This window comes from Patiria miniata, unplaced genomic scaffold, assembly GCF_015706575.1.
Source record: "Patiria miniata isolate m_02_andy unplaced genomic scaffold, ASM1570657v1 HiC_scaffold_5, whole genome shotgun sequence".
NCBI lineage: Eukaryota > Metazoa > Echinodermata > Asteroidea > Valvatida > Asterinidae > Patiria > Patiria miniata.
The window spans coordinates 15,954,168-15,981,834 of record NW_024037072.1 but is presented as its reverse complement, the minus strand read 5'-3'; the positions used below and the strand labels follow the sequence as shown (position 1 = coordinate 15,981,834).

General features: G+C 40.5%; 2 protein-coding genes across 2 annotated transcripts in view; one reads left to right on the top strand and one right to left on the bottom strand.

The window, feature by feature from the left end:
- The window catches only part of LOC119740899 (alpha-aminoadipic semialdehyde dehydrogenase-like), a 56,286-nt gene extending 34,291 nt beyond the window's left edge, over positions 1-21,995 (bottom strand). The window contains exons 1-11 of the mRNA XM_038216374.1: positions 21,771-21,995; positions 20,196-20,249; positions 19,483-19,548; positions 18,322-18,402; positions 17,098-17,221; positions 14,840-14,972; positions 14,085-14,129; positions 12,883-12,960; positions 11,693-11,750; positions 9,818-9,899; positions 8,410-8,504 (exon numbers count right to left, since the gene is read on the bottom strand). Coding sequence (XP_038072302.1) covers positions 8,410-8,504; positions 9,818-9,899; positions 11,693-11,750; positions 12,883-12,960; positions 14,085-14,129; positions 14,840-14,972; positions 17,098-17,221; positions 18,322-18,402; positions 19,483-19,548; positions 20,196-20,249; positions 21,771-21,968 — 1,014 coding nt within the window. The 5' untranslated portion in view covers positions 21,969-21,995. The remainder of the gene's footprint in view (positions 1-8,409; positions 8,505-9,817; positions 9,900-11,692; positions 11,751-12,882; positions 12,961-14,084; positions 14,130-14,839; positions 14,973-17,097; positions 17,222-18,321; positions 18,403-19,482; positions 19,549-20,195; positions 20,250-21,770) is intronic.
- A 1,137-nt stretch (positions 21,996-23,132) lies between these two features.
- Positions 23,133-26,927, top strand: LOC119742037 (transmembrane protein 234-like). Its single transcript, XM_038218054.1, has 4 exons — positions 23,133-23,599; positions 24,406-24,472; positions 24,999-25,091; positions 26,137-26,927. The coding sequence occupies exons 1-4, from the start codon at positions 23,435-23,437 to the stop codon at positions 26,199-26,201; spliced, it is 390 nt and encodes a 129-aa protein (XP_038073982.1). The 5' UTR covers positions 23,133-23,434; the 3' UTR covers positions 26,202-26,927.
- The last annotated feature ends 740 nt before the right edge of the window (positions 26,928-27,667 follow it).

Below are 27,667 nucleotides of genomic sequence, written 5' to 3'. Positions count from 1 at the left end.
ACAGTACACCAATTCAGACACAATTTCTTGGCATTTCTGATCCAACATCATCGCAAACTCTGCCCAAGGGGAAACAAAAATTGTCCAATTGCTTGATTTTCCCATGTGTACTGTTCAGCAGTTTGTCCTCCAAATCCTCATGAGGCGGTCAATATTCAACAGTTTCGATCCAACCTGACGAGTTTCTCAATTTTCTCACACTCTTTTACCCTTTCCCTTTATTCGTCTTCGAGTAATTCCCTGTTTGACTGATAACATTATTGTAAATTGCAAAAGTCACTACACCTTTTCTTTTCAACCCCGTAAGGGCATTTGAGATGATAATCAAAACTAGAATTCTGTAGAGAAATGTTCACAAAAGCAATCCACTCAAAGAAATTGTCAATGATTTGTTTTTACTCTTTTGACAAAATTCCTTACGCTGGGGCCTTTCAGCTTCTTATTAACCCGCAAACTCAACCCCCCCCCCCCCCCCCCCAAGGACATTTACTACAAAATTTGATGTGGAAGAGAGCCTAACATCCTGTGGGTAATGCAAGTGCCTGTGACAAAAAGTAATAGGAACCTGTGCTATATTCCCAACAGAATGATGTCACCACAGACAACTCTAATGTTTGCAGGCTACAAATATGACAAAGGCTGTACATGTCGTTTGACATGAAATGCCCTCTTCACCTAGGGGCCGTTCACAATTATCAACATTTTCACAAGTGTACAAAGAGTACACTTTTTCAAGACCCCCCCCCCCCTCCCCCTAAAAGTGTACAAAAAAAATGTTGATTTTTTTTTCACACAAGTCTATATATAGACACTTGCATGTGATTTAAAGGGTTTTTGTAACTTTTGTAGATCAAGTTTTTGGCCATGACATGTGACACCGGCCTTTAAAAACACGCAGTGGATACGGACTATACATCTACATGTACATGTACGTGTACATACAGTACATTTTCATGTACGTGTGTAGGACAATGCCGCGCATTCTGTACACAATACGTTCATGGGATGCAATGCGGGGCCTGGCGCGGGGCGCGACCGGCTCGGCAAGTGCTCGATCGGCATCGGTTGCGGCTGTCGGCTGTGGCGACGGGCGAGAAAACAGATCGACATTAAAAAAAAAAAAAACGCGTTAGGCGGGCATAAACGGGCGAGAAAAGATATCGACATTTAAAAAAAAAAAAAAAGCGTACGGCTGCCATTAACCCCCTCCCCCCCAGCGTACGGTTTGTACGCTCGTGAAAATGTTGATAATTGTGAACGGCCCCCTACATCTAGTGTGACTCTAGACATGCTAGAGCAGATAATTCACAACCAATGTTGAATCCAGCAACACACTTTGAACAAAGGTAAAGGTAAATATATTGGGTGTGTACTGCTCGACACAGTGGGACCGAGGTTGCAATGAGACTTTTACCACTTTGCACACAGGTCGACAGTAGATTTAGGATTTTCTACCCGGGTAGAACCCCTCAACCCCGGTCCACCAGGCTTGGACTTTTCCCGTGTAGAGCGCCGGACCCGTGTAGAAGCCGTGCTGGATTCTTGCCAGTGTGAAAGAGGTTCCTGAAATCTTTTGGATCCTGTCAAAGGCCCTTTTGTTTACCGGGTTTGACTGGCCAGTTCCAAACTGCTACAGTAATAGGAACAACAATCACAACCCAAATAGTTCTTTGCAACATCCGTATAATGCCCAATACACAGTGTCAACACCAATGTATCACTACTCATATGTCCATCACAAGTTGCATGATTCTGCGACATTTCCAGTTTGATCACTGCCTCAATATCTCACTCGGATAAGGTATAAAGTCAGAGATTTTCATGACTGTCTTTGTCCTCAGTCATGAATATTGACATTTCCATAGCCATTTTACCTAATCTCAAAAAAAAAATCGGCTGCTTGCCTTTACGGGTAAAGCGTACAGACACCATTGGAAATAAACACCCTCCTGCCAAAACATTAAAAAGAGGTCGCATGTGCATGGATGCCAATCAAGTGTTTGGATGAAAAACAAAAGCTTATGAAATGCTGCAACCTAGTCAAACCCATCACAAGAAACAGAAACTCAGTTTCAGGATGAACTCCATGAAGTTTTCAGGTATTTCATGAATTCAAAAACAAGAAGACACTTGAAAGCACCGGGTAAGCCATGTACTTAAAGAGAGGAGATTACCAGCTTTACTTGTCACTCTGTGTTACACAAGTCTACATCTTATCCTGCACTTAAGGGCTTTTCGGCTAAAAACAAAATTTATTCTTGTTAAACGTTAAGGATAGATCAAATAACAACTTCGGACAATTTGCTTTTTGTATAAACGTGGACAATTTCCATCTCAAAATCCCAAGATAAAGGAAAATCCCTTACTGCTGAGCATATCAGACTTGTACAGCATTCCCTCAGGCATTGCTTTTAACGAGAACTAAGAAGACAGAAATATTGTATTGCTGAGTCAGATTGTAAGAAGCTTTGCCTTAAATACGCAATTTGCAAATGCATTTTACTGAGATCTCTGTCCATACTGCAATGCCCATCAGCACAATGTCAACTATGACAATTCATCTGACAGTTACTTTGTTCTTGTAAAAGATCAAATCTTCGGAGGGAATGGATTGTCCATCAATGTGGCATCAATTCTATAGAAGAGATTTTTATTTGTTTTACAAATGCACCAAACTCTTTTTTAAGTATGTATTTTCTCAAACGTTCAAGTTTCAACAGAACCCATAATTTCCAACACAGTACCTTGTGTTCATGCCATCCGGTTTCATTTAACAATTGCTGCAAACTTAATTAATTTACAAAACATTTGAAACAACTTGTTAAAGGGCATGTACATCATTGGCTTTTACTGTAATTTTCAGAAATGAACTATTTGAGGGGTTAGTATAATAGATCAAATTTTGTTACACTGGCATGTTTGAAGTTTTTTGTTCGACAATGCTTGAAAAACCAAGAAAAACAAAAATGTTCAAGTAGTCTGGTTCCCTGACTCCACTAAAGATAAAATGGATCAATTTCCAGATGCCGGAAAATTGTAAGGTAAGGGAACAAGTCTAGCTGGCCTACACCCGTTCATGAATGTGTAACCAATAGCAAACAAAATTTGAACTGAATAAAAAATGGTAAATTTGGAACAGAAGTTGCAAAATAGTTAGGTTTTTCCAACGGTGGTCGGCCGACCACCGCTGGAAACGTATACAAAAATACCATTTTCTTGAAAATGACTTCACACTAGGTGCCATAATTTTACAGGATGCTTTAGACTGTCATTTACCAACATCCTAGTAAGGTATTTCGTAAAAACTTGGTAGTTTTATTTTTCGATGTTTGCAAATGTTGTATATTCCCTTTAACGTCGCAGGACATTAAGTGATCAATTTCTTAATTTAAAATCAGCAACTATCTGCTGTGTCAAAGACATCTACTGTCTGTAGGGTCAAGGTATCCTGTTTTTGAGCAATATCTTGGGGGGGGGGACTTTAAAGGGAAGATACAACATTTGCAAACATCAAAAAACGAAATGATCAAATTATCACAAAATACCTTACTGAATCGTTGGGGATTGACGGTCTAAAGCATCGTGTAAAATTGTGGCTCCTTGTTTGCTGACATTTTCAAGAAAAACTCCATTTTTCCAACGCTGGTCGGCCGACCAGCGTTGGAAAAAAACTGGCTTTTTTCAGAAACTGCTCCTTTTTTTTCATATTAAGTTATTCCGCATTTTCTTTGCAATAGATTTTACACCTGTGAAGGGGTACTAACCTGCTAGAGTGATTCTTTGACCTTACAATTCCCCAAAGTCTTTACGTTTCTCCGTTTCATCTTAAGTGGGGTCGGGGAACCAGACCACAAGAACATGATTTGTTTTCTTGGTTTCTCCAGCATAAACAAGCCCAAAACATGAAACAAGCCAGTTTAACAATATTTGCTATAGCATACTAATCCTCCAAATCCATTTATTTCTGAAAATTGCAGCAAAAGCAAATGTTGTTCATTCCCTTTAACTGTAACTGTAACTGTAACATACATGTAAGTTCCTTTTACTCAATTAATGAAACTGGGTAACCATTGCTGATCTTATGAACTATGTGCAACTTAAAGGGGCACTAGGTCCAGAAAATCCCCGAAAATGTTATGTTTTGGATTGTTTACTTAGCCTATTTCAAACATCTGGTTGAAAGGAAACCAACCTGGAAATAAGCCTTTGGCTTTATGGGCTATCCAGACACCAGGGTTTTTTTTTTTCAATTTAGTGTATTTTTTTCTTTTTCAATTTTGTGTATTTTTTTTTTTATAGAATACTGCAACTGTGCTCTATTTTCTGTTGTTCTTTTTCTTAATGGTTAAATGACCACGTATCTCTGTGTATTGCTTTCGGAATTCCCTATTCTTTTGTATTTTTGTGTGAGTTCCAAATAAAACCAACCAAAACCAAACAAGTACGGTGTGTTTGATGTTTTCAATACGTGGGTGGGAAGCTTCATAGTTCAGGTCCTCTGTGAACAAACTCTCACCGGGACAGACAAAGCCTGAGCTCAACAATGTTTAAATGTTAAACAACATGGGACAGTTTGGCTTCTAACGACTTTCAATTTTGTTGGGTAGGTCATTTGCTCCACTCAATCACTCTTGAAGGAAGAATACAATTAAGGAGTGCATCTGCAATTACAAAATCATAGGTGTCAGATGTAACAGGCTCATGAATAAAGTGGACGAGGAATTTGGGACGGCCCATCTAGCAAGAACTGTTTTTGGCTGCCCTGATGTCAGTCAATCATTTGACTGCTCTTTATGTAGTCGCCAGCATTGTTTGTTTAGCAAGTTTAAGAGTGATACGAAAACCAGTGAGACCCAGTGACGAGCAATACACATTGCATGATATTTTGACTGGTAAACCTCTCTCATAGCAATTTGTTCTTTGCTCAGTAAGTTTTTACATTAACCCCTGGAACAGGTAATTGGAACCTTGAGTAAAATGTGCAGGTCTAAGAAAAAAAAAAAATTAGTAGTTCAATTCTTTTCAATGTTTGAATGAAGCCATTTTGGAAGGACCGATGTGTAGAAATTGGAGTTAAATATCTGAGCATCTACTTCGTAAGTTTTGATCAAACAATGAGAAGAAAGTTTTATCGCAAAGAGACAGCCATTCGGAGGCAGGTAGCCCCTTTCTCTCCTTATATCCTGAAAACACGAAGATGCTTGCTACAAACAAAAATCTACCTTTAAGCATTGCCACGGGACGTCTCAGCTCAAGCTGAGCAAAGCGATTAAGTTTATAGACCCGATTATTACCCATTTAATGTCCCAGTGGACAAGGTAGCAAATTTCTGATCAGCAATTCCAAGACCTTCTTCTTAAGTCATAATCAAGGCATTAAAAACAACCGAATCTTTCACAACAAGATCGTTAGGGCAGTTAGACAGTCTAGACGGAGGGTCTAACTTGCTATCAAATTGTGCCCAGAGAACGGCAACGGTGAGTTTCCCCTGACGAGAGCAAACTGGTAGATTTGATTATTTTGACTCCATCGGCAGCACTTAAACCACTTGCGGGCTAAAGGGTAATCTACTTGAAATATAGTGGATCGTCACTTTGGGAATTCTTAAACGATTCTGTTCTCATCAACCATGTTTTTCCCAGCCATTGGAGAGTTTGTGCTGGGGATAAACAGCTTCGTACCTATCAGTGTGAGGAGTGGAAAGTGTTTCCAAACCACACTGTAAAAGTGAAATCAGTTTGCCCGGATTGATTTCCAGGCAAGGGGACAAGCCTCTTTGTTCGTTTTCCTTGTGTACTGAGCCCTGAAGTAGAGAAGATTTATGACTGCTAGTTTACACCGGGCATGTTTTTGTATTCACTACGGTTCTTTCTTTTTAACGTCAACTGAAAGGGTTTTATTTAATTTTGTCGATTATTGTTGTTTTTAGTTTTTTTAGTTTTTTTTTTTTCATTTTGTGCCAGTCCTTACTATTGAAAATATTTCAGTTTAATCCAAGATATTTACAAGTCTATCCATTACATGGCCTACAACAAGCAGGGGAAAATGAAGAAGAAAAATGGATGGGCACTTGATACGAGCCGCCATTATGAAACAGGGGCGGGAATCAGGGGCATCGGGGTGTGGGTTTGACCTCATTTGAGTGTTCTTATTCCATTTTTCTTTTCTTTCTTTTCATTAATATTTCAGGAATCTGTCAAGTAATAGGGCATAAATTTCATAATTGTTGTCTTCACATGTTCTCTGGTTAATCATTAAAAAAAAACATGGTTGTTTTTTTTTGGAATCCGTGAATATGTGCACAATACCATATCATCTACCTGTGAACATCAGGCATCATCGGAATGCATTTGAATGTAACTCCAAGTGGTCTCCCCCAACTCTCCCTTCCTTACCGTTGAGGGGGTACTTGTGCACGGAGCCCATATGCTCAGTCATAGGACTGGGTTTCCAGTTTGTGCCTGTAATCTTTAAAATGTACCTGGGGGAAGGTACAATGGTTTATGATCGGTTCAAGGCAGTTTAGAACATTTTTTTATACTCACTGACTAAACAGTCAGTCAGAAGATTATGCTTCCAGTTTATGCATGCAATCTTTAGAATGTACCTGAGGCAAGATAGAGATTTAGATTGTTCATTTGGCAGTTTAGGACATTATTCATAGAGGATTAGTAGGCTTCCAGTTTAAGCCTTTACACCGTGTTCCCACTTGAATTGGGAAAAGGTGGATCGAGATCCGGCATTTTGGTGTGATCGTTATTTTACCGCAACGAAACCGCAAGTCGCGTTCCCACTTATGCTTGATCCACCTTTTTGAACGGAAATGTCGAGTCCGAAAGGTTACTCAGTTCGGTATTTAGCTTGCTGAGCGCGCGCTCTGTGGGAGTACGAGTGTTGCATGCTAGGACGGGTCAATTTTCAAACAGCGATATCAAAATTCACCGACATAAATTACGCGAATTCACCGATATAAATCACGGATCCATATAGAGGATCCGTGCATAACAGCACCGTTCATTGTGTGACGTCACATTCGAGCGGCAGAAACCAATGCATCGATAAGGGATTCCCTGGTTCTGAAGTTTTTCATTGGTTAAAAATGGTCATATGATGTGCTACGACGTTATTTTCCAATTTTCTATAATCAATACTACAGATTTGTCACCTCAGTTCGTACCGCGTTATCGGCTATATTCTCATCGCACACTCGTAAGCTTTTCCATGGTTCTGTGCCAAAGTAACGTGTTTTGGTGAGTGCAGGCTTTACACTAAGGCCAAAAAAAAAAGTAATCGGTCTCTGGTCAGTGCGCGCGTCGATTTTAATCATGCGCATCAACCTTTTCTCTTTTTTTCAAATTAACGCGGAAGCTACAACAGCGCCCTCTATTGCCGCACCTCCTCAAATTTTTGTACCAAGGAGCACCAAGGAATGGGGAAATTGCACCAAGGCAAATGATAAAGGGCACCAAGGCAAATTATGGAGGACACCAATGTATAATGAGGACACAAAAAAGCAAAATAGTACACACCTTGTCTGTACAATTCAAGCTTGAAAAAAAAAAAGCCACAAAAAAAACAAAACAACGTGTCGCCGCATTAATTCTGGATCTTCGGTCCGACCAGAAACCGATTTTATTTTTGGGGGGCCTAACACAGAGTTATTTACGGATGGAAACATGAATAAAATTTCACAAATGAAAAAGGTTTAGAAAATGGAAGAATACGCAACGAAAAATTGTAAAAGGCCTAGCGTAGTTTTAGGATATACCACGTGCGCTCATGCATGCATCGTGCATTCGTGCATCGTGCTAGCCCGAAGTTCAGCGGTTGTTTATTGTGCATGTTGTGCACGTTGGAAATTTTCACATGAGCTACATGCCTCAAAACGTGTTTCTTCATTCATAAGACCGCAACATTTTCACGCCACATGTGCAGCGGGCGGATGTTGACAGGTCAAATTGCCGGATCAGATCCACATGTTGCGTTCCCACTTGATCGTGATTTGCCACTTGCCGGATCTGATCCACCAATTGGGGGATCTGTATCCTAGTCCAGAGGTGGATCAAGAAAGGTGGATCTGATCCTGATCCACCTTATAGCGGTTAGTGTTCCCACTACACACAATTGCAGGATCTGATCCACCAATTGGGGGATCTGATCCGGCAATTTGGCAAAAGGTGGATCAGATCCCCTAATTGGTGGATCTAGTGGGAACGGGGTCGAAAAGGAGGTGAAAAACTTTCACCGTTGGTGACCTCTTAAATAGTAGGAAGGTTAAAGTGTAACTAGGGCAAATAATTGTGCTTTTTGTTTGGTTTAAGCAGTTTACAACATTACAGTCAGTACGAGGATGGCACGCCACGAAAGCACTTCAGGTCCAGAAACAAACACAATATTATCAAATCTTACCAGTCTGCGAGTGGTGGTGCAGCGCTGGCCCTGGGTACCCACGCTAGCAAAGAGGGTAGCTGGAATGACCAGGTCCAGATCAGCGTCTTCAAGCACTGTGAGGAGGGTAAAAGGTAAAGTCCATCATTTGTAATTTGTGCATTTTGTTCGTTTGAAGCAACAAAAGTGCTCAAGATCTAAAGAAGGGTGCTGAACAACGAACCTGATGAAGTTTCAGCTCAGCTTTAGCTGTATATTTCGAGCAAAATAACATTCTAGGAACTCGATTTCAAATCAAAAGTTGCTGAATCATGTTTGGAATTGGGCCTGAATTCAGCAACCGAGACACGCTTTCACTGAGCCGACTGCCATTACGCGATGTCGCGCACTGATCCGACGAATTATAGCAACCGCGCGCAAGTGTGCGTCGTGCCAATGCTTGCGCGCACTTTGCCGAATAACAAAACTAACTACTAATTTGAATTTCCTACGGTGCTTCTTAAGAAGCACTGTTGGAAATGACTTCTTTTGTTGATTTCTTCAAAATGACAGCTTGCCAGAAAGAATAATTTCACAGGGAGTTTAGTCCACTTACTATCTTTCAACCAAGTATGTTTTTCAACAATAATTACGTCAGTTACTTTTTGGATAGCTGCAAATGATGGACTCTGGCTTTAATGGAAACAAATTGAACAGCTAGAACCCTAGACATCTGCAAGACATCAGTCTATTATAAACTCATCTCTTCAAAGGCACATATACAAAAAAAATTGTGTGCCGATGACATCAGAAGAAAAAAAAATGTACAGTGGTACCCCCTCCCCGTAGGATTTAGGTCAGTTCATCATCCATGCGAATGAGAAAGTCAAGCAAATTTGATGCCTCAAAACATTTGCTGTGACTTTGTGAAAGATTTGAAATGTTTTCAAAGTTTACAAATTTGCATTCACTTTCTGGTATGAAACACCCAATAATGCCCCAAAAAAGAGTCTCCGGTTTCTGGTATGGAGCTTGCCCAAAAAGTGGTGCGGCGACGCGGCTTTTTTTTTTTTTTACCTGATTTTTCTGCTTCAAATGTCGGCTGATGACTGCAAATGGTGCCTGACTAAACTTAGTGCAAATATATGGGAGTCTAAAGAGGCCACATAAAGCCTATTCTCGACCATAACCCAATCTAAAAACACGTTAAAATTGTGCAGCAGCAGCATTTCAGTCAAACAAGTGAGTTTGGCGGTTTTGAGACATCATCTTTCATTGAAAAAAAAAATTTTTCATTTTGCCGACGCGCATGGCTACGGCGACGCGCGCACATACCAGAAACCGGAGACTTTTTGGCCTGATGTATTTGCACCTGTACAACACTGTATTGAATTGTTCATTGGACCAATAGGTTGAATGGTTCCACAATATTAGGGAATAATGTACTTACCAATGATGGCATTGTTACCACCAAGCTCTAGGATACAGCGACCGAATCTCTCCTGTACGATTGTCCCAACTTTCTGCCCAACCTGCCATTTACAATACCAAATTTATACAAGCAGTCTTGGTTTAAAGGGAAGAATATACAACATTTACATACATCAAAAAACAAAACTATTGACTTATTATGAAATAAAGGCTGGACTGTTAGTGAATGACAGTCTAAAGCATCCTGTGAAATCATGGCACCTGGTGTGCTGTCATTTTTCAGAAAAGCGATTGGGAAAAAAGTGGCCGGCTTTTTTCAAATACTGCCCTTAATTTACCATATTTAGTTAGTCCACATTTTGTTTGCAATGGATTACACACCTATGAACAGATACAAGCGAGCTATAGACTGGCTCCATGACCTTACCATTCTCAGAAGTCTATTAATTGCTCTGTTTCATATTACGTGGGGTCAGGGAACCAGACTTGAGAACATGATTGTTTTTCTTGGTTTTTCCAACATCTACCAACACAATACTTCAAACAAGTCAGTGTAACAATATTTGCTATGAAATGCTAACCCCCAAATCCATCCATTTCTGAAAATTACAGCAAAAGCAAATGTTGTATATTCCCTTTAAACCAAGTGAGCACACAAACTCGAGAAACTCTATGCCATCATCATCATACAATTTATGTAAGTGTAAAGCATAGTGCTATTATGAACCATTAGTAATTATAGGAATACGGAAGACATAAATTCTTAATGTACCCTAACAAGGAGTGGCGCGGCCCCTAATGTGGTGCACTTTGATTTTTCATCTCTAGAGCAAAATTTTTACCTCCAATTTCACAATAAGTGAAATTTCATCAAGCTCTTAACATTCTCGTTCATAAATCTTGAGTTTACGTACCCGCTACAAAGTTCCAGAGAAATTCTATTTTGGCGTGATTTTCCGATTTTTATTTTGAAGTGCACAATGAACCCGTTTATAAGAATAAGAAAATAATTTTCTGACAAACTTGTAGTTGGGCATGTGAATTGAGATTATCGTGATTTACCAGAGTTTATCAACTTTAAAGAAATTTATCAATTTTAATGTGGGATCTTCTGAGATTTGCTCAAGTGCGCCATGCTAGGGAACACTCGGCCAAATTTGTGCCCTATTTCCAGATGCCACCATGTTTGAATTTCTGACTAAATTCAACGACACTGAAATTGTTCACAAAGGTTCAACAGCAAGCAAGCATTATTATGGTAATAGTACCAGTATTTCACTCAATGAATTTGAAGTTTTTCAACAAAGAGATTTGGCAACACTGCTCGAGGAAAATTGAGGGAAATGTTGAAGTGCGCCACGTAGGGGACTCCATTACACAGCTTGCAAAAAACTTCTGCTGTGAAATCATTATTTTGCATACTTATTTCATCAGGTACACTATCAGCGATGTGCATCTACGGTAGCATCAAAATGTTGAGATGTAAATATGCAGGCCTGGTAAAATTATCCCACAAAATGGTGATGCAATCGCCAACGTTTTCTGCCACATGCATGCATTGTACACAGTGGCGTAGCCACAGGGGGGCGTGGGGGGGGCGACAGCCCCCCCCCCATGAAACCTTGTCGCCCCCCCAGTGGCCCCCCCCCCCCCCCCACTGAGATTTTGAGTTTCTAAAAAAATTATCATTGATCTACATGACGCCCCCCATGAAATGTTCCAGCCCCCCCAGTGCCCCCCCCCCCCCCCCACACTGAAAAATTCCTGGCTACGCCACTGATTGTACATCTCCCGTACATGTATCCTTTCTAATGGCCCCAAAAAAAGGGACAAATTTGAAGAGAGCCAAATGTGCTTTGGATGGATATCTGAAAGAAATTGATTAGAAATTTACCTGTGTGCTGCCAGTGAATGACACAATTGGTACCCTCTCATCACGAGCAATGGCGTCTCTGTGTAAAAGAGTAATACACACACAAAAAGATATAGACTTCCGTTACAATCCGAGCACATTTTGGATCAATTTTGCACGAAGTACAGCCCAGTCACAATTAAATACGCAAGGCCTTGATGCTCCGTGCACATTAAGGGAACAAAGAAATGTGCCATTGGCAGAGGAATGTTTTTTTGTTAGTTTTTTTTTTTGAGATACAGTTCCTAGCAAAAATGCCTCAAAAGATATGCTACCACTCCAACAAACTCCATAATCCATCCACAGAAAAAGTTTTGGAGTGTTTTGAAAGAAGTAGAAAGCAAAAAATCCAAGCTGCTTTTATAATGTGCATGTACTTAACATGGGTTGGATACTCCTTGCAAAGTTAACCCTAAACTTCCCAAATCCTCCAAAATCCTCTTTGCAAAACAGAGGATTTTGCAGGATTGAAGCTATATGGCAAAAACGTGCGGCTGGTTTTGCCAGGAACTGGTGTGATATAAAAATGGACTCATGTGAACAACGGACTCCTTTTTAGTTATTGTTCCTTTTTCTACTTCGAGCATACGCAATACTACCAAGGAGTTCGAAATTTCATAAACCTAATTTAGTGCTACACCCATTATTGGGTTCAATGCTCTGCATGCATGCACGTCTCGTGGCCCGACCGCAAACATCGTAGGGCGGTTTGTCTCTGATTCTCCATGACGTATTTGGAGTATGTGTTTTTTTCCTCGCCGTTGTTTTGACTAGCCAGATTGAATGTCCCGGTGTTGAATTCCTACATGTATGTAGCCGATTCTTGGCTCTGGGGTTTGTGCACAGAGAATGGGTAATTTAATCTAGAACCAATTCTTTTGAAGCCGAAACCAAGGATAGCGGGTACCTGGTTCTTGAAAAATGGGACTCTCGGTTCCGGTTCTCGTATTAGAACTCGGTAGAACCGGGGAACCGAGGGTACCTCGCAATACTAGCTACTACTCCTCGATTATCAACAAGAAAACCGATACTTGTGCCATGCAATTCAAAATTAGAAGTACAACTTTCTCTAATCTCCTTGACACAATCACAACAGCTACAACTTGCGGAAAAACCCACCATAAAACAGAATGCAAGAATTGTTCAAGCCAACACTGAGAAGTTAGCCTCACCCAAGATCAGATCCGCCACACATCAGAGTCATGACAGCTGGTGGCATCTTGTTGGCAGCCAGAACAGACTGAATAGTTCTGCGATTCAAATGAAGCAAAATAAAATGATATTTACAGAGGGTAGGTACAGGAGTAGAGGATGTCCTCTTGCACTTAACTCTCTGCTCGAATAAACAAGACAGATGATGTAGAGGGTGTGTTCTTTAAAAATTGTGTTTGAATACAGCCAATATATTGGCTCAAAATGCTGCTGACTGGAGATGGCGAGCTGATATTCGGATTTAACGTCATTAGGCGTTGCTTTCATCCCGTCAATAATCAGTACTCAAGAGAGTTGGGCATGGTCTTAACTGACATGACTCAATGCTTTGGACATACATCTACTCACACTTTACCTTGACAAAACAGATTCAATATGAACATAAGTCTCGGGATCTTTGCCTTTAAAATGGAAAGGAATTGAGTTTCTCATTACACCAAATTTTAAGAATTATGCCTATTGTATCGCTAGTATAGGTTTTCCTGGCTAATTTCCTAAAATGTTCATTCACATCTGAAAATCGGTCATTCATTTTCGTCTGAATTTGAGAATCGCTCTCTACACGCATTTCATTTTTGCTACTAGAGCATTCGATTCTATTTCTGTTCAATCAATTAAGTGATTGAGCAGTACCTTCCATGAATTTTCATTCAGATTATGTAAACACAGGACTTCTTTTTCACTTTTAGATAACGATTTCAAACATTTACCATTCTATTTCACTTTTAGTTTAATGCCACTGGCACCAGATACAATTAGGAGTTTCTTTTTTATTAACCATCAGTCTGAAATCAATTTAGAAAAGGTGTGCTTGCGTAAATGAATGCACAGGTAACGTAATTGGCCGTCTGTTTCTCAAAACCGCATGCATGGACAATGAAAACGATTGACCTTTCGTTGAATTGAAATGGGATTAAAGACGTGTATTCAAATTCAGACGAAAACGAATGACCGATTTTCAGAAGTGAATTAATATTGCAGGAAATTGGCCGGGAAAACTTTTATTTTGATTGAACACTTTCAATGAGTTTGAGTATGACAGTTTGGAATATGAAAGGTTGGAAAAGGACAAAGACTCCGACTAGATTCCAAGTCTTTCTGCAACTATGTTTTATGCAACTATGTTTGATATAGAATTGTACATTTTATTCTCAATGCTTACTTTGTAACTGCAATGCCACACAGAGGAGTTGTGGGGGCTGGTTTCCTGACAAGTGGACAACATGAGTAAATGAGTTTAGTATAAAAAGATAATCAGTTTCCTCCCAGAGCAATTTCTAAATGAAATTCTGTAAGGCTTGTGAGCAACTAGTGGCAAACAGATGTAAAATGTAATAGCCCTAACCCCCTCAATGCTCTGAAATCAACCCAGTGGTTTTGGAGGATTGAGGCTGTATGATAAAACAATTCTGGTTGATTTTCAGGGATGCAATGTGTGAAGGTCGTAAGCTGTACCCTGCATTGTTTATGTTCATCCATGCATAATCAAGGACTGCATTACACTGGACATCATTTTGGCAGTTGGAGTATTTTGAAGGATTAAGGGTGGATTCTAGTAAAAAGGGCGTCGGCGGTTAGGGTTAATGTGACGTCTTGCAGAGACTTAGAGCTTGACTACAACCCTACAACCTGATGGCTTTTTCATCAGTGCATTAAGTCATCAGAAGGCAAAATTCCGCTTTCCTTAGAAAAAGGAACCCTCCCCTTGTTCCTTTGTACCCCATCCATCCCCTTTGTCCCCTATCTTATCCCTCTTTTGTGTTTCTCCTGCCAACCTTGCGTGCTCTTGTACCCCCTACATGTTTGTTTCTTGTACCACTGTCATTTGCCTCTGAAGCGCGTCTTGTTAAGACCGAAACGTCAGGCCAGCTAAATTTTGTTGATTTCTTTAGAGAAAGACAGCAAACTGGATTTTACCAGAGGCAAGTGTTTCCACAGACCATGGTGATGCCAGCATTCCAGCCAAACACAGCGGTGGGGAAGTTGAAGGCCGTGATGATGCCGGTGTGCCCACGAGGATTCCACTGCTCAATAAGAGCGTGGCCTGGTCCTAGATACCAAAAAACAACATAAACCATGACACTACACCGAGTACACTCCCCAGGACAGCGCGTCCCAAAATACCTGCAATTTTTTTTGCGAGGCTCTAGCGTCCGCGCAGAAACACGTACCGCCATTATTTTTATACCATTTTAAAGCTTGGAATCTAAACTTTATCCCTGGCAAGTATTGGTTTGATATTTAAAAGACTTTTAAAATGATTCGTGTTCAAATTGAGGCATGTCCAAAACAAACTCAACTGATTTCAAGGAAAATTGATGATGCGGTACATCATGATGAAAACTGGAGTCACACTTTGAGCGCGCTTTTCGAATAGATACATACTTGCACGTGAATTTCAAAACTGAATTTGAAACAAAGAACAATATTGTGAATTCATTTAAGATGTAGTTTACGTGGATTGAAAAGAATAGGAAACACAGAAAGTAAAATGCAACAAGATCGTCACATCATGAACATGATGAAGCATTTCCACATTATAAAAAATGTGCATGATTGATTTTCCTTGAAATCGGTTGAGCTTGTTTTTGACGTGCCTATATTTGAACACGAATCATTTCAAATCCCTTTCGAAAATCAAACCAATACTTAGCAGGGATAAAGTTCAGATTCCAAGCTTGAATATGATATAACAACAATGGTGGTATGTAATTCTGCGGCGACGGTAGAGCCTCGCAAAAAAAATGTTGGGGGTATTTTGGCACATGCTGTATATTAAACTACAACTCCACCCCACAACAAATTCTACGGGTCAAAGAAAAGCTGATGTCAGAGAACCGGAGTTGTTATCCACTCAATCACAAGTCAAATCACAAGTCACGAGAAACAAGGGATGGAAAATGACAAAGAAATGCCTAAATTCACATTTCACTCTCAATTGACTTGATATTTGTAACTGACTTGTGACTGACATGTAACGACTCGAGACAACTTGATTATAACTCTCTTGAGAACAGTCAGGGAAGTATAATGTTTCTTCAGCACTCATGAAATCCCTGACTACCCTCTTTCTTTTCTATCTTTTTCAGTCTCCTCTCGACTCTAAGCCAAGGGAGAACAGTGGTCACACATAACAGCAAGGATATACCAAATGGCAATTCTACGGTTACTCACGTTACATTTTCGTAACGTGAGTAACCGATTTTGTGCATCTTGTTTATCATACATAACACATTTTTCTGGATGTCATCTTTGGTGCTTAGGTAGGTCTAGGTCTATTCTATCTACCATGGGGATAACAGTTATTAAACCTTTTCAGTAAGGTAATTACAGCCCAAGGAAACTCAAAAGTACATCAAAAATATAACATGAGTAACCGTGGAATTGCCCCAATAAAAAATTCATGTAACGTTAGTCATTACCAGTACACGTCAGTCAAGGGGGGAACAAATAGACCAAGTCTAATCTCTGAGCCCAAAGTTCCAGAAGTATTCCGTAAGTAGCAGTTTGCAAGGGCATTGCTAGAGGGCTTGTGTATTGTGGGGAGTTACCCTCTCCCCTCATTATTACCTCCGCCAAGGAGGTTATGTTTTCCTCGGATTTGGTTAGTTTGTTGTTTGGTTGGTTGGTTGGTTTGTCTGTTAACAAGATAACTCAAAAAGTTATGGACGGATTCGCATAAAATGTTTCAGGGGTGGTCCTTGGTACAAGTACAAATCGATTAGATTTTGGAAGTGATCCGGATCTGGGTCTGGATCCAGGATTTTGTTTAAGGATTCTTCACCATTTATGCAAGTATTTCTTTTGGATGTACTGACAAAATGGCGGGGAATTGTTAAGCCTTGGCGGAGGTTTGCGCTCTCTGAGTGCTTTCTAGTTCTTTTTATTTTTTGCAGGCAATATTGTGAACCTGTATGCTGAACCGTGTGTCTGTTGGGTCGTTATGAAATGCCACAATGAATAGCACCACCCACCCCTTTTAATCAAACAGCTAGTGCGCATCCACCAATCCGATCACAGCTTTTGTTCAGGTGACCACAAAACCTCAAACTCAGTCAGAAGCACTTGATGATAACCAAAGGTGGGTTGGATTATTGGCTAATCTACAACGGTCCTTTCCTTCACCAGATTTATTCCCAAACTAACTGCTGCATTTTCAAATGGTCGATACTTACGTTCTGAGGGCAGGACTCGTCCTCCAAACATCCTGGACAGCCCGACCGCAAAGTCGCAAACATCAATGAACTCTTGAATCTCGCCCCCTCCTTCCGCTACAATCTTCCCCACCTCCAGTGACAACTGTGATATGAAAGACGTACATACAGCTCAAAAAGGTGGATTTTTAGTTTGAGGGTTTGGGAGATGTACGCAGCCACATGTGGAGTGATCATGACTATTAACTCCAAAGGATGTGTTATTCTCATAAAACCGGAGGCATTAACTCAAATTTTAGGTCAGAATTGATATGTACTCATGAGGGTCACAGCATACTGATTGAAACGTTATAGTAACAAATTAAGGTCTCTTCTTTCATTGTTAATAGCCACTTGTTCGAATGTTAAGCATTTGTCTTATTTACAGTTTGGAATGCATTTCATTATTTCACTTTGTATAGGCTTAGCAACGGCTAGCCTTGCTCCCCCACTTAAAGGGAATGTACAACATTTGCTTTTGCTGCAATTTTCAGAAATCAATGGATTTGGAGGATTAGTATGTTATAGCAAATATTGTTTAACTGACTTGTTTCATATTTTGGGCCTGTAGATGCTGGAAAAACCAAGAAAACCCATCATGTTCTTGTAGTCTGGTTCCCTGACCCCACTTAAGATGAAACGGAGCAATCTATAGACTTTGGGGAATTGCAAGGTCAAAGAATCAGTCTAGCAGGCTTATACCTCTTCACAGGTGTGTAATCCATTGCAAAGAAGATGCAATATGAAAAATTAGGAACAGTTTTTGAAAAAAACCAGTTTTTTCCAACGCTGGTCAGCCAACCAGCATAGGAAAAATACAGTTTTTCTTGAAAATGTCAGCACACCAGGAGCCACGATTGTACAGGATGCTTTAGACTGTCATTCCCTAACAATTCAGTAAGGTATTCTGTAATAATTTGATCATTTCGTTTTTTTATGTTTGCAAATGTTGTATCTTCCCTTTAAGGTGCTACTAAGCACACAATTTTCTGCTGACAGAGCCTCCGTCTGTTTCATGGAGGCCATCAGCAGTAAGCACAGCAAAATCTCTTATAGGTTTTATAATTACAAATATGCCATCTATATATGTAGCTTTCAGTACAAACAACTTTTATGTTTTTCTTTTTCTGGACCATGTAGGTACACGTAAGACCTGCAAAGAAAAATGCATACATCTAACCAAGGTCCTTTTGAATTTTCACTTACCAATTGTCCAATGGCATTTTTCTTCACTCGCAAAGCATCCCCAATCTGACGCACAATTTCACCACGCTGGGGCGCTGGCACCTTTTAAAGAAACAGAGCAACTTTTTTTTTTCTGATTAAAAATACAAGATAAAAAGCTCTGTCATTTGCAGTCCAATCATTTACAAGAAATCTCTGAAGCCTTATTGAATCATCAGTCAGTTAACATTCAAGTTGGAAAATTCTGAACAGCTATTCAAAAATCTAAGATAGTTTACCGATTTCCAATTGGTCGAGAGCCCGTCACGTGGGTTATTTTAAACACCGGCTAGTTTTAAGCACTTTCTCCTGCACGGCTGCGTTCTGCGCCCCATTGTGCACTATGCGCCGCACGTGCGAATCTCCATAAAATGAGATTTTTAGCACTACACCATAGATATTTTTGGAACGAAAGGTATATGTATAAATGGGACTTTATGAATGGGAATAAAATAATGTGCTTGGTCAGTATTAAACAAATATGTGTAAAAACGTTTAGGAGCCTGGTCGTGGACAATGGCCCTTGCCTTTGGCTTGGGCCATGGTTGCAAACGTACTTGGTTAAAACTGGCCAAGCACAAATTTATTCCCTTATCCACTCCGTTCACAAGTACCCCCTCACCAGCAAAGAGAGTACAGTTGGGGGTGACCGACCGACGCCATCTTGCCTGACTGCAATTCATTTGCCACGAAGCGCGGCCACTGCGTGTACATAGTACAAATCCCCTGGTGTACGTGTGTCACACACAAGGAACGGTGCGCGTCAACCAGCGAAATGTCCCACCCATGGGACGTCGTTGCTAGGTAAAAGGGTGCCCTCTTTCGTTGGCGCAGGGAGCCCATTAAGTTAAAGAGTTGCAGTCAAGTCCTCAAGTGTCAAGCTATTCCAACAAACTGTGACAAAGCTATTCCTTTTGACACTTTTCAGGGCCTGTAACTGGTGACCTGACTTTTGATTTACTTGTGAATGAGTATTGACAGGCTTGTGATTGGCTTCATACTTATCTGTAAAGTTCTCAGCCTATCGTGTTTCTGTGTCTTGGGTGTATACCATAAACACATACACTCAAGAACTGCCAACTGGACACCAATCTATTCAAAACACAAATCACACATTGAATAAAGTCAAAACAATTTACTCACATCTGCCCACACCTGCCAGGCCTCCTGGGCATTCTTAACGCCTTCATCGTATTCCTCCAGGGTAGCCTAAATGAAAGTAAAAATACTGAAAAATGTACAAGCCTAGGTAGGACAGCTGCAAGGAAGGGGGGAGGCAATAAGGTGCAGCACTTAATAGGTACTAAAAGGTACATTGTCTATTTCACTGACAAACCCGCGCATACATGTAAACCTTTAAGCTGGTACAACGATGCTTTGGAAATCGAGGGATTGCATTTATCCAAAACCTAAAAGCGTTTCTTAATCTGCCAACACCATGCAGTAAATAAATGGTAACTAATTTGGACTGAGGCCAACAACAGCTCTAATATGAGGGGAAATGAAGACCCAAGGCTCTCGTTCTTTGCATTGTGCATCAGTTGTTGTCGTAGTTACAACGCACACCTGCATGTCATCACAAGTATGGGGATGTGTGTTGAGAACAGGGTCTCATATTCTATCTGGGGACGCTCTCGCCCTGGTGGTTTGAACATGGAGTTCTCCGCGTTCAAAACATGCAAGAACACCACCCCATGAAGAAGAACGGATGCCCCAAAGCTCGGGTACAACTACTAATCCAGTGAGCACTGTTCCACATTTACCATTTGTTTTTCCATGCTCTACACAGTGCCAAACAGCATCCCTACATTTGTTCTATATATCAATATGTCATGTTAACTTTCCACATTAGTTACCTGTCTGACAGTTGCAATAGGCTCTCCATTTATGGGGCTGTAAGATGTGATAACCTGAGGAAGGAGATAATAAAATGTGTTAACTGCACTGTGCAAACACTGGGGCAGACTTGTCACTGTCAACATGTGTTACACACTGTTTAAGTCTTCAGCCCTTGTATAAATTGTGTTACATTTCACGTATTTGCTCACTCCATAAATCATGAAAACCTCAGATGGGGCAGTTTCAGGAGTAACAGGCAGGGCGGTTTTGGATGGCACAATGGCTAAATTAAAAGTTTATTTCATCAGTCTCGAACTGTCACATGTCAATTTGTACAAAGGACTGACACAATTTATGTCTCCTTATGCGCACTGTCATTTTGTCCCTTTTTTTTTTGGGGGGGGGGGTTAGCTATCCCATTTTTGTAGGCGTATTCTATTGGAAAGAATGTGGTATCCTGATGACACCAATAGACAAACATAAACAGTGAGATTGTCAAGTTACATTGATTCTCAGATTATAGCCTTTCATATGGGAAACACTGTCACTGTAAGAAATTCTCTAAGAGACCTATGGGAAAAATGTCCCCAAATTTTACCATGTTTCCATCTATAAACAAAATAGTTTAAAAGTTTTCTGGGGGTAAGCTATCCCATTTTTGTAGGCGTATTCTCTAGATGTATTGGAAAGAATGTGATATCCTGAATCCTGATGACACCACTATTATCAAGTTGCATTGCTTCTCAGATAATAACATTTCATATGAAATAGTGTAAGAAATCAAAGACTTGTAGTTGTATGGAAAATGCCACAATATTTTTCCATGAAAACAAAAATTAAAAAGTATTTCAGAAAAATGTACCTTATCACACAACAACCTCGACAAGTAAACAGTCATGACAGTTGAAAATATACATACATCTTTATGCTTAAAATAATCCAGGTAGCCTATTAATATGACAATTTCATCGTTGTAGATAAACTGGAAATGGAAGACATGTCATCTGATGACATGTCTGATGCTGAAACCTAAATTGAAGGCATGAAATAGGTCTAATGAAAACTGAGTATAAAAAGGCCTCATAATGCCTTTCCAACATTTTTTTAAAAAAATCACTTCCCAAGGCCTAAGGAGGCTTAAGAAAAATAAGAAGCTTGTCATAACGTTTATGCAAAACTTGGGTAATGCCTGGGTATAGGCCTATGGCTATGCCAATTAACTGACGAGTGACAACATGCTCATCAGGGATTCACATTCTGATGAGCAAGTTACCAGCTAGGTAGGCCCATGGAGGAATAGGCCTAGTTTAGTATTATTAACTTAGTAATTGCCTAAATATTTATTCAATAAATATTTATTCGTCAGTTGAGTCCGTAACTAGCCCTTTGGACCAACCCGTTCCAGACACGACTTGCAGTCACATCGGGCCGTGATGCACGATCTGCAGTCACGTATGTACGTCATGCATGACGTACATACGTAACTGCAGATCGTGTCAGTCGGGTGGCTTCGTGTAGACGGTATGCCCGCGTGCAGGCACGTACACACACGCGTATAGGGTCCACACACCATGCACACGGTGCTAACTTACCTCCCCTTTACCTCCCCATTTTCCTGTGAATGCTCCATGATTTTCCTCTTCGATTCCCAGTTCCTGCAAAAAAGGGTACTTGCCACTGTTTACGAGCAAGCCTGAGCTATACCTGGCATGCACTACGGAGCAGTTAGCCAGCAAATTTTGGGAACTTCTCACGAACAAAGCTGAGCGCCGTAACATGGAGGCTGCCATCTTGAAATGTGTTGGCGCCAGGGTGACCGTAAGGTCAGAGCCAAATTCTGCTAGATGCACCTCAAAAGTCTGTCAGATTTATCAAAAATCTGTCAAATTCCCCAGAATTGCTCGAAATACACTTAAAATCACATGCAGATTGGTAGTATTACCTTAATTAAGGTTCAAATTACATAATAAACATTCCAGTCACATAAATATGTTGTGAAATTATTGGTAAATTTTGGGCAAAACGCGGATCCGGCAGCATGACCAAGTACCTTTCCCAGTGAACCTCAGCACCTAGACCAGCCAACCTGTCCCATTATGCAAGGGTTTGTTTGAAAGGATTGAAGCTTTTTTAAACAAATATACACCTTTTTTGTTCAAATTTGCTGTTTTTCTGTCAAATAACCATTTTGCAAAATTCTGCCAGAAATCTGCCAAAAAAATCCATTCTGTCAAATTTTCTGTCAAACTCGTTTTTTAACAAAAATTCTGTCAAAGTTAGCCGAAAATCGGCTAAAGCGGTCACCCAAGTTGGCGCTTCGTACGTATGCGCGCACTTACGTACGTATGCGTACGTACGTGTACGTAGTCGGATGCACGACTCTAAGATTGAAAGTTCAGCCTCTGATCGATGAGTGTGACTCGGTAGCAGTTTGTCCCAACTAAAATAATTGGAGTGTGATCATGAGACGACAGCAAGATTTGCGCGTGATTTTGAGCCACCTACGCCTACAGAAAGATTCGGATTTAAGATTTGGATTTACAGAAGCCATAATGTGGTTATTATTTTGGATATTCATTTTTAGAGTAAGATATCGTCAGCGGCGGCGGCCCGGGGGCTTTATTGATCTAGTGCACTGAGGGAAGGATCTGAATCAAAGATCTTATAGCGCCGAAGGCGCAAGATGGGGAACTCCATAGAAATTGCGAAATCACCATGGACGCCATTCGAGCAAGCAAACCATTGTGCAAACCATTGTTTGCACAATGGTTTGCTTACTCGAAGCAAACCATTGTGCAAACAATGATTTTCAAAATGGTTTGCTTGCTCGAATGGTGTCCATGACGACTTCGCAATTTCTATGGAGTTCCCCATCTTGCGCCTTCGGCGCTATACGATCTTTGATCTGAATATTAGAGTCCTAGCCTGTTTTCAAGAGGAGAGGTCAAGGCCAGCAACATTTACTTAAAAATAGATGAAGATACCTCATACAATTCTAGCCATGTAACACATTTTGTTGAAAAATACTGGACGGATTAAATTGCCATTTTGATAAATTGTTTATGCCAATCATGAATTAGAGGTATGCGCATGCAGACACGTTTCTCGGTCTTCATTCATACCGCCCTCATGAGTCTGTACGTCGTTAGTGCAGCATGTGCAGTATTTTGTCATGTTTGTTCCGGCCCCGGCGTGTTCACATTTTCTCGCTTTATTTAGGCACGCAAATAAAAAGTTTCTTTTTGGTTGATTTTTCATGAACATAATGTGGGAAGCTGTGTCGCTAATCGCCGTGGCACTCCTCTGGGGTGCAACAAATCCACTGATGAAGAAAGGAGGGGAGGGCATCCAACGAGTGCACAGGGGCAACAGGATTGCACAGTTCGGGGCCGAGCTGAAATTCTTGGTGTTCAATTGGAAGGTAAAGTGTGCAACTTAAAACTGCGTCAGGGTCTTCCATTTAAGGTTGACTAGTCTCTCTACAAGAACGACCACATTGTCAGACTTCACTAGAATCTCCTAAAACGATGAATTGGGTAATACATTTCCCAATGTTTGCATTACCCAACAATATACATGAAATTTGAAAATATCATTTGTCATCAAAAAAACCTGTCCAAAGCATGTTTTGATATTGTGCAAAGATAAGGCCAAGTAAAAAAATAAACAAGCTTCTCGTCCCCACCAGTTTCTTTTCTCCTGCCCGTCCCCTTTTATTTATCCTCGAATCACCATAATCGACGCAGGTAATGCTTGCAATGCGCGCGCGTTGTCCAACACATATTGAATGCGAGTGCGTCGAAATAGGACCAAGTCGTTTTAGGGGGTCTGATGATATTTAGATATTTATTTTTTTAATTCATACATTTACAAACATAGGCCTAATTGTCAATATGTTTCCAACGGAATTGTAAGCTACGCAGAAAGAAGGTTTATAGCTCCTTTGGACGCAATTTTGTGTCAGCAAAAGAGTCGAGAAAATGGATGAAACCATCCGCCATCTTGGGAAGGAAAAAAGTGCCGGCCTCCATTTTTTTCAAAAAGCCAGGACAAGAAACTACTTTTTTTACTCGGTTTAACTGTCTTTGGCAAGCATACACATACAGTGCAAACCAAATAATCAAACAATTTACAGTATGTGTCCTAACACTAACTACACTAAAATACAAAACTGAATTTTATTTTTTTAGCAGTCTTGGTTAGACCTATACCATTTTTTTCTTTCAGTACATCCTGCCATTTCTTGTGAATCAGAGTGGATCGGTTCTTTTCTACCTGACACTAGCTTCAGCAGGTGGGTCAAGATCACTTAAATTTTTTAATCCTTGAACATTGATTGTCCTGGATATCAAGTATGTGTTCACATACAATGGCACTGTCTATACAGTGAAATCTCAATAAGTCAAACTCTGATAACTCAAAACAACTGTTAAGTCAAACAAAGAATCCATTCCCTTCAGTATTCTAACAATGTACAATCCTGCTTAACTCAAAACTCTGCTGAAGTCAAATTTGAACCTGTTCCCTTGAAGTTTGACTTATCGAGATTTCACTGTAATTATGTTATTGTGTGTTGATCCCACTCTCAACGAGAGTGAAGCAAAATAACCCTACAGCGTCTTCTTTTTTTCTGTACCTAATTTTCCTTTAAGTCTGAGGACTTGGAACAAAGGGTGACCTGTGAGGACCTGAGTTAAAGTCCTCAGTAGGTTTTCGTGTACAAACCTTCTGAGGAAAAAGCCCAAACATCTGTTTCTATCAAATCAGGTACATGTATACTTCGTTATTTACCTATTTATTATATTTTTTTTTAATTTCAGAGCTGTCACTGGCGGTACCCATCACCAACGCCCTCACATTCATATTCACTACACTGATGGGAAGGGTGCTGGGTGAAGATATCGGTGGAAAAGGTAAAATAGGCGTGCAGGGGCAGATCCAGGTATATTTGCAGGGGGTCAGGCCCTTCAGATTTTTTTAATCAGCAAATCAGTGCTGAAATGTAGACAGACACCCCCACCCCTCCCCCCCCCCCTTGGATCCGTGCCTGGCATGATTCTAGGTATGCTGGCAATACATGTATAGTATGTGTCTACACTGTAGAGCATTTTTCTAGTTTACCAACTTCAGACAATTGGAGCCGACATGTCCATTTTACACCATACATACCATTGCACATACTTAATCTTGGCACCATGTATAATCACACCATGAGCTCTAGAAAAATGAACCAGAATGTCCACAGATTGTACTCTCACTTTGTTATTAAGCAAATTCCATCAAAAGTCGTAGCACAAGTTCATCACAAATCAAGTCGCAAGTCGGGTCACAAGTTAAAGGGGACAAACAATGATACCGCAGTGGTAATACCACTTGTTGGGTGGGTGTAACTTGTGGCTCGGCACATATACTCCAGCAGGGCTTGTACACAATTTGCTTAGATGAGTGATGAGGACTTTTAAAACCCTAACTCCCTAGGCATTTTTGCTAGGATGTAACCTCAATCCTGCAAAATCCTCCAACTGCCTCCATGTAAAAAAAAGCATACAGCGTCAATCCTACAAAATCCTCCGTTTTTTTCTTGAATGTGGTACTGGAGGGGTGACCACTGCCTCAATCCTGCAAAATCCTCTGGCAATGACTGTCAATATGTTGAGGGCTTGGCCATTGATATCCTGGAGCAGTGCAGAGGATTTCAAGCATAATCCAGGCCTATATTTATGCATGGCTGAGCAAAAACAACACAAGGTCCGGCCTAAGACCTTGACACAGTGAATCCTCCAAAATCAGCAACACGCTTTTGCCATATAGCCTCAATCCTGCAAAATCCTCCATTTTGCAAAGAGGATTTTGGAGGATTTAGGAAGGTTAGGGTTAAAGAGTCAGACTAGGAGACTTCTTCAATTGGAATTTACCACACAGATGAGTAGATGAATATTTTAACATTTTTCTTCGCAGAAACCTACTTCGGGATGGCACTGGTGGTGGTTGGAGTCACGCTTTGTGTTTGGGATAAGACCTGAAACCAAGGACCTGAAGGACATTGGCATGCTAGGAGGCCACCAACTGAACAACTTTGAACACACAAATGAATACAAGAACTGGTTCTAAAACAGTACAACAACTCGATCCTTCCCATTTGAATAGATCACTATGCGCTGCCATCATTCGGCAAACTAAATTTATGCACCGAGGATGAACTCCTTCTAAAGAAACTTTTGGAAAAGCGAATTGGACAAGAGGCACTAGTAGAAAAAACAAAGTCTGGCTTGAGTACACAGAAGACTGAATCTGTGGATCATGCCTTTGGGCCTGGGATGACCAACCCTAAAGGATCACTCACCTTTTCCAAGAACGCTGCAGCAGGCACGCCAACTCAATCCAGAAATGCCAAAAAGCTGGGAGTCCCATAACCGGTGGCTCATCGGCAGCTAGTGCTCTTGCTGAAATGGACACAAAATATCGTACAAAACGTGCAAAATCACAGAAATATAGGAAACGACAAGCACAATGTCGTGGCAATTAATTCCATGCGTACTATACTGCACAGGCCATGTATAAGCCAGGACATTTGAATCCCAGGCCAAATAATGAATTCCACCCAAAAGACAATCACCCATCCAGACTCTCGCCCGTCTTAAACAGAGTGTTATAATACCTCCCGAACACACATTTATTCCCTTAATAACACACAAAGTCATGTTCCAGATTTTACAAAACGACTGAACATAATTATCATGTGATATAATGTCTCCCCAAGCTTGTTCTTGTCTCTCCACCAGCTATACGACATATGCCACGACTAACAAAAGTAACAATTTTTAAATCCCTGCCCGCATGACGGTCGCCACTAGGTGAATTTAACCTCGGTAAGTTGTCCGCAGAAATCCGCACCTTATTATTGAGAGGGTGAATCAAAGAGTGCTCTAAATTGGCAACAGAAATCGACCCTAATATTGAGAGGGCGAATCAAAGTAAGCTCTCAACGTTAAATTGAAACCGTGACACATCCCCAACCTACTAGGAGCGGGACGGGCTTTTGTTGAAACTAGTCATGCTTTAAGCCAATTCCAGTGTAGTTTCGTTTTAATAAAAAAGCTATATTCGTGTTTACCCTCTGCAAGTTTTTCCTCATAAAAACTCAGTAGACCGATAAATCCTTGCCGCTTTCGCATTAATTTTGTGCGTCCTTTATTCCAGCACCCGCTGGAAAAGTTTGTTCCAGCGGCAGTGCAAGTTTGTCACAAGTTTAATCATGCGGGGTCTGAACTGATTGCTTGATGTATCATGCTTTACCTAGATTGGGTATACTAGACCCATACGTGTACAACTTTTGTATATATTTTTTTGTACAGTATTTGTATTTCACACTTTTAATGTTCATTGGCATATCAGTACCTCAATAAATCACATTATAGGAAGTTGTCCATAAATGCATTGAGTGTGTGATTCAGTGCAAAATACAAGAGAGTCTACGACAGCAACTGAA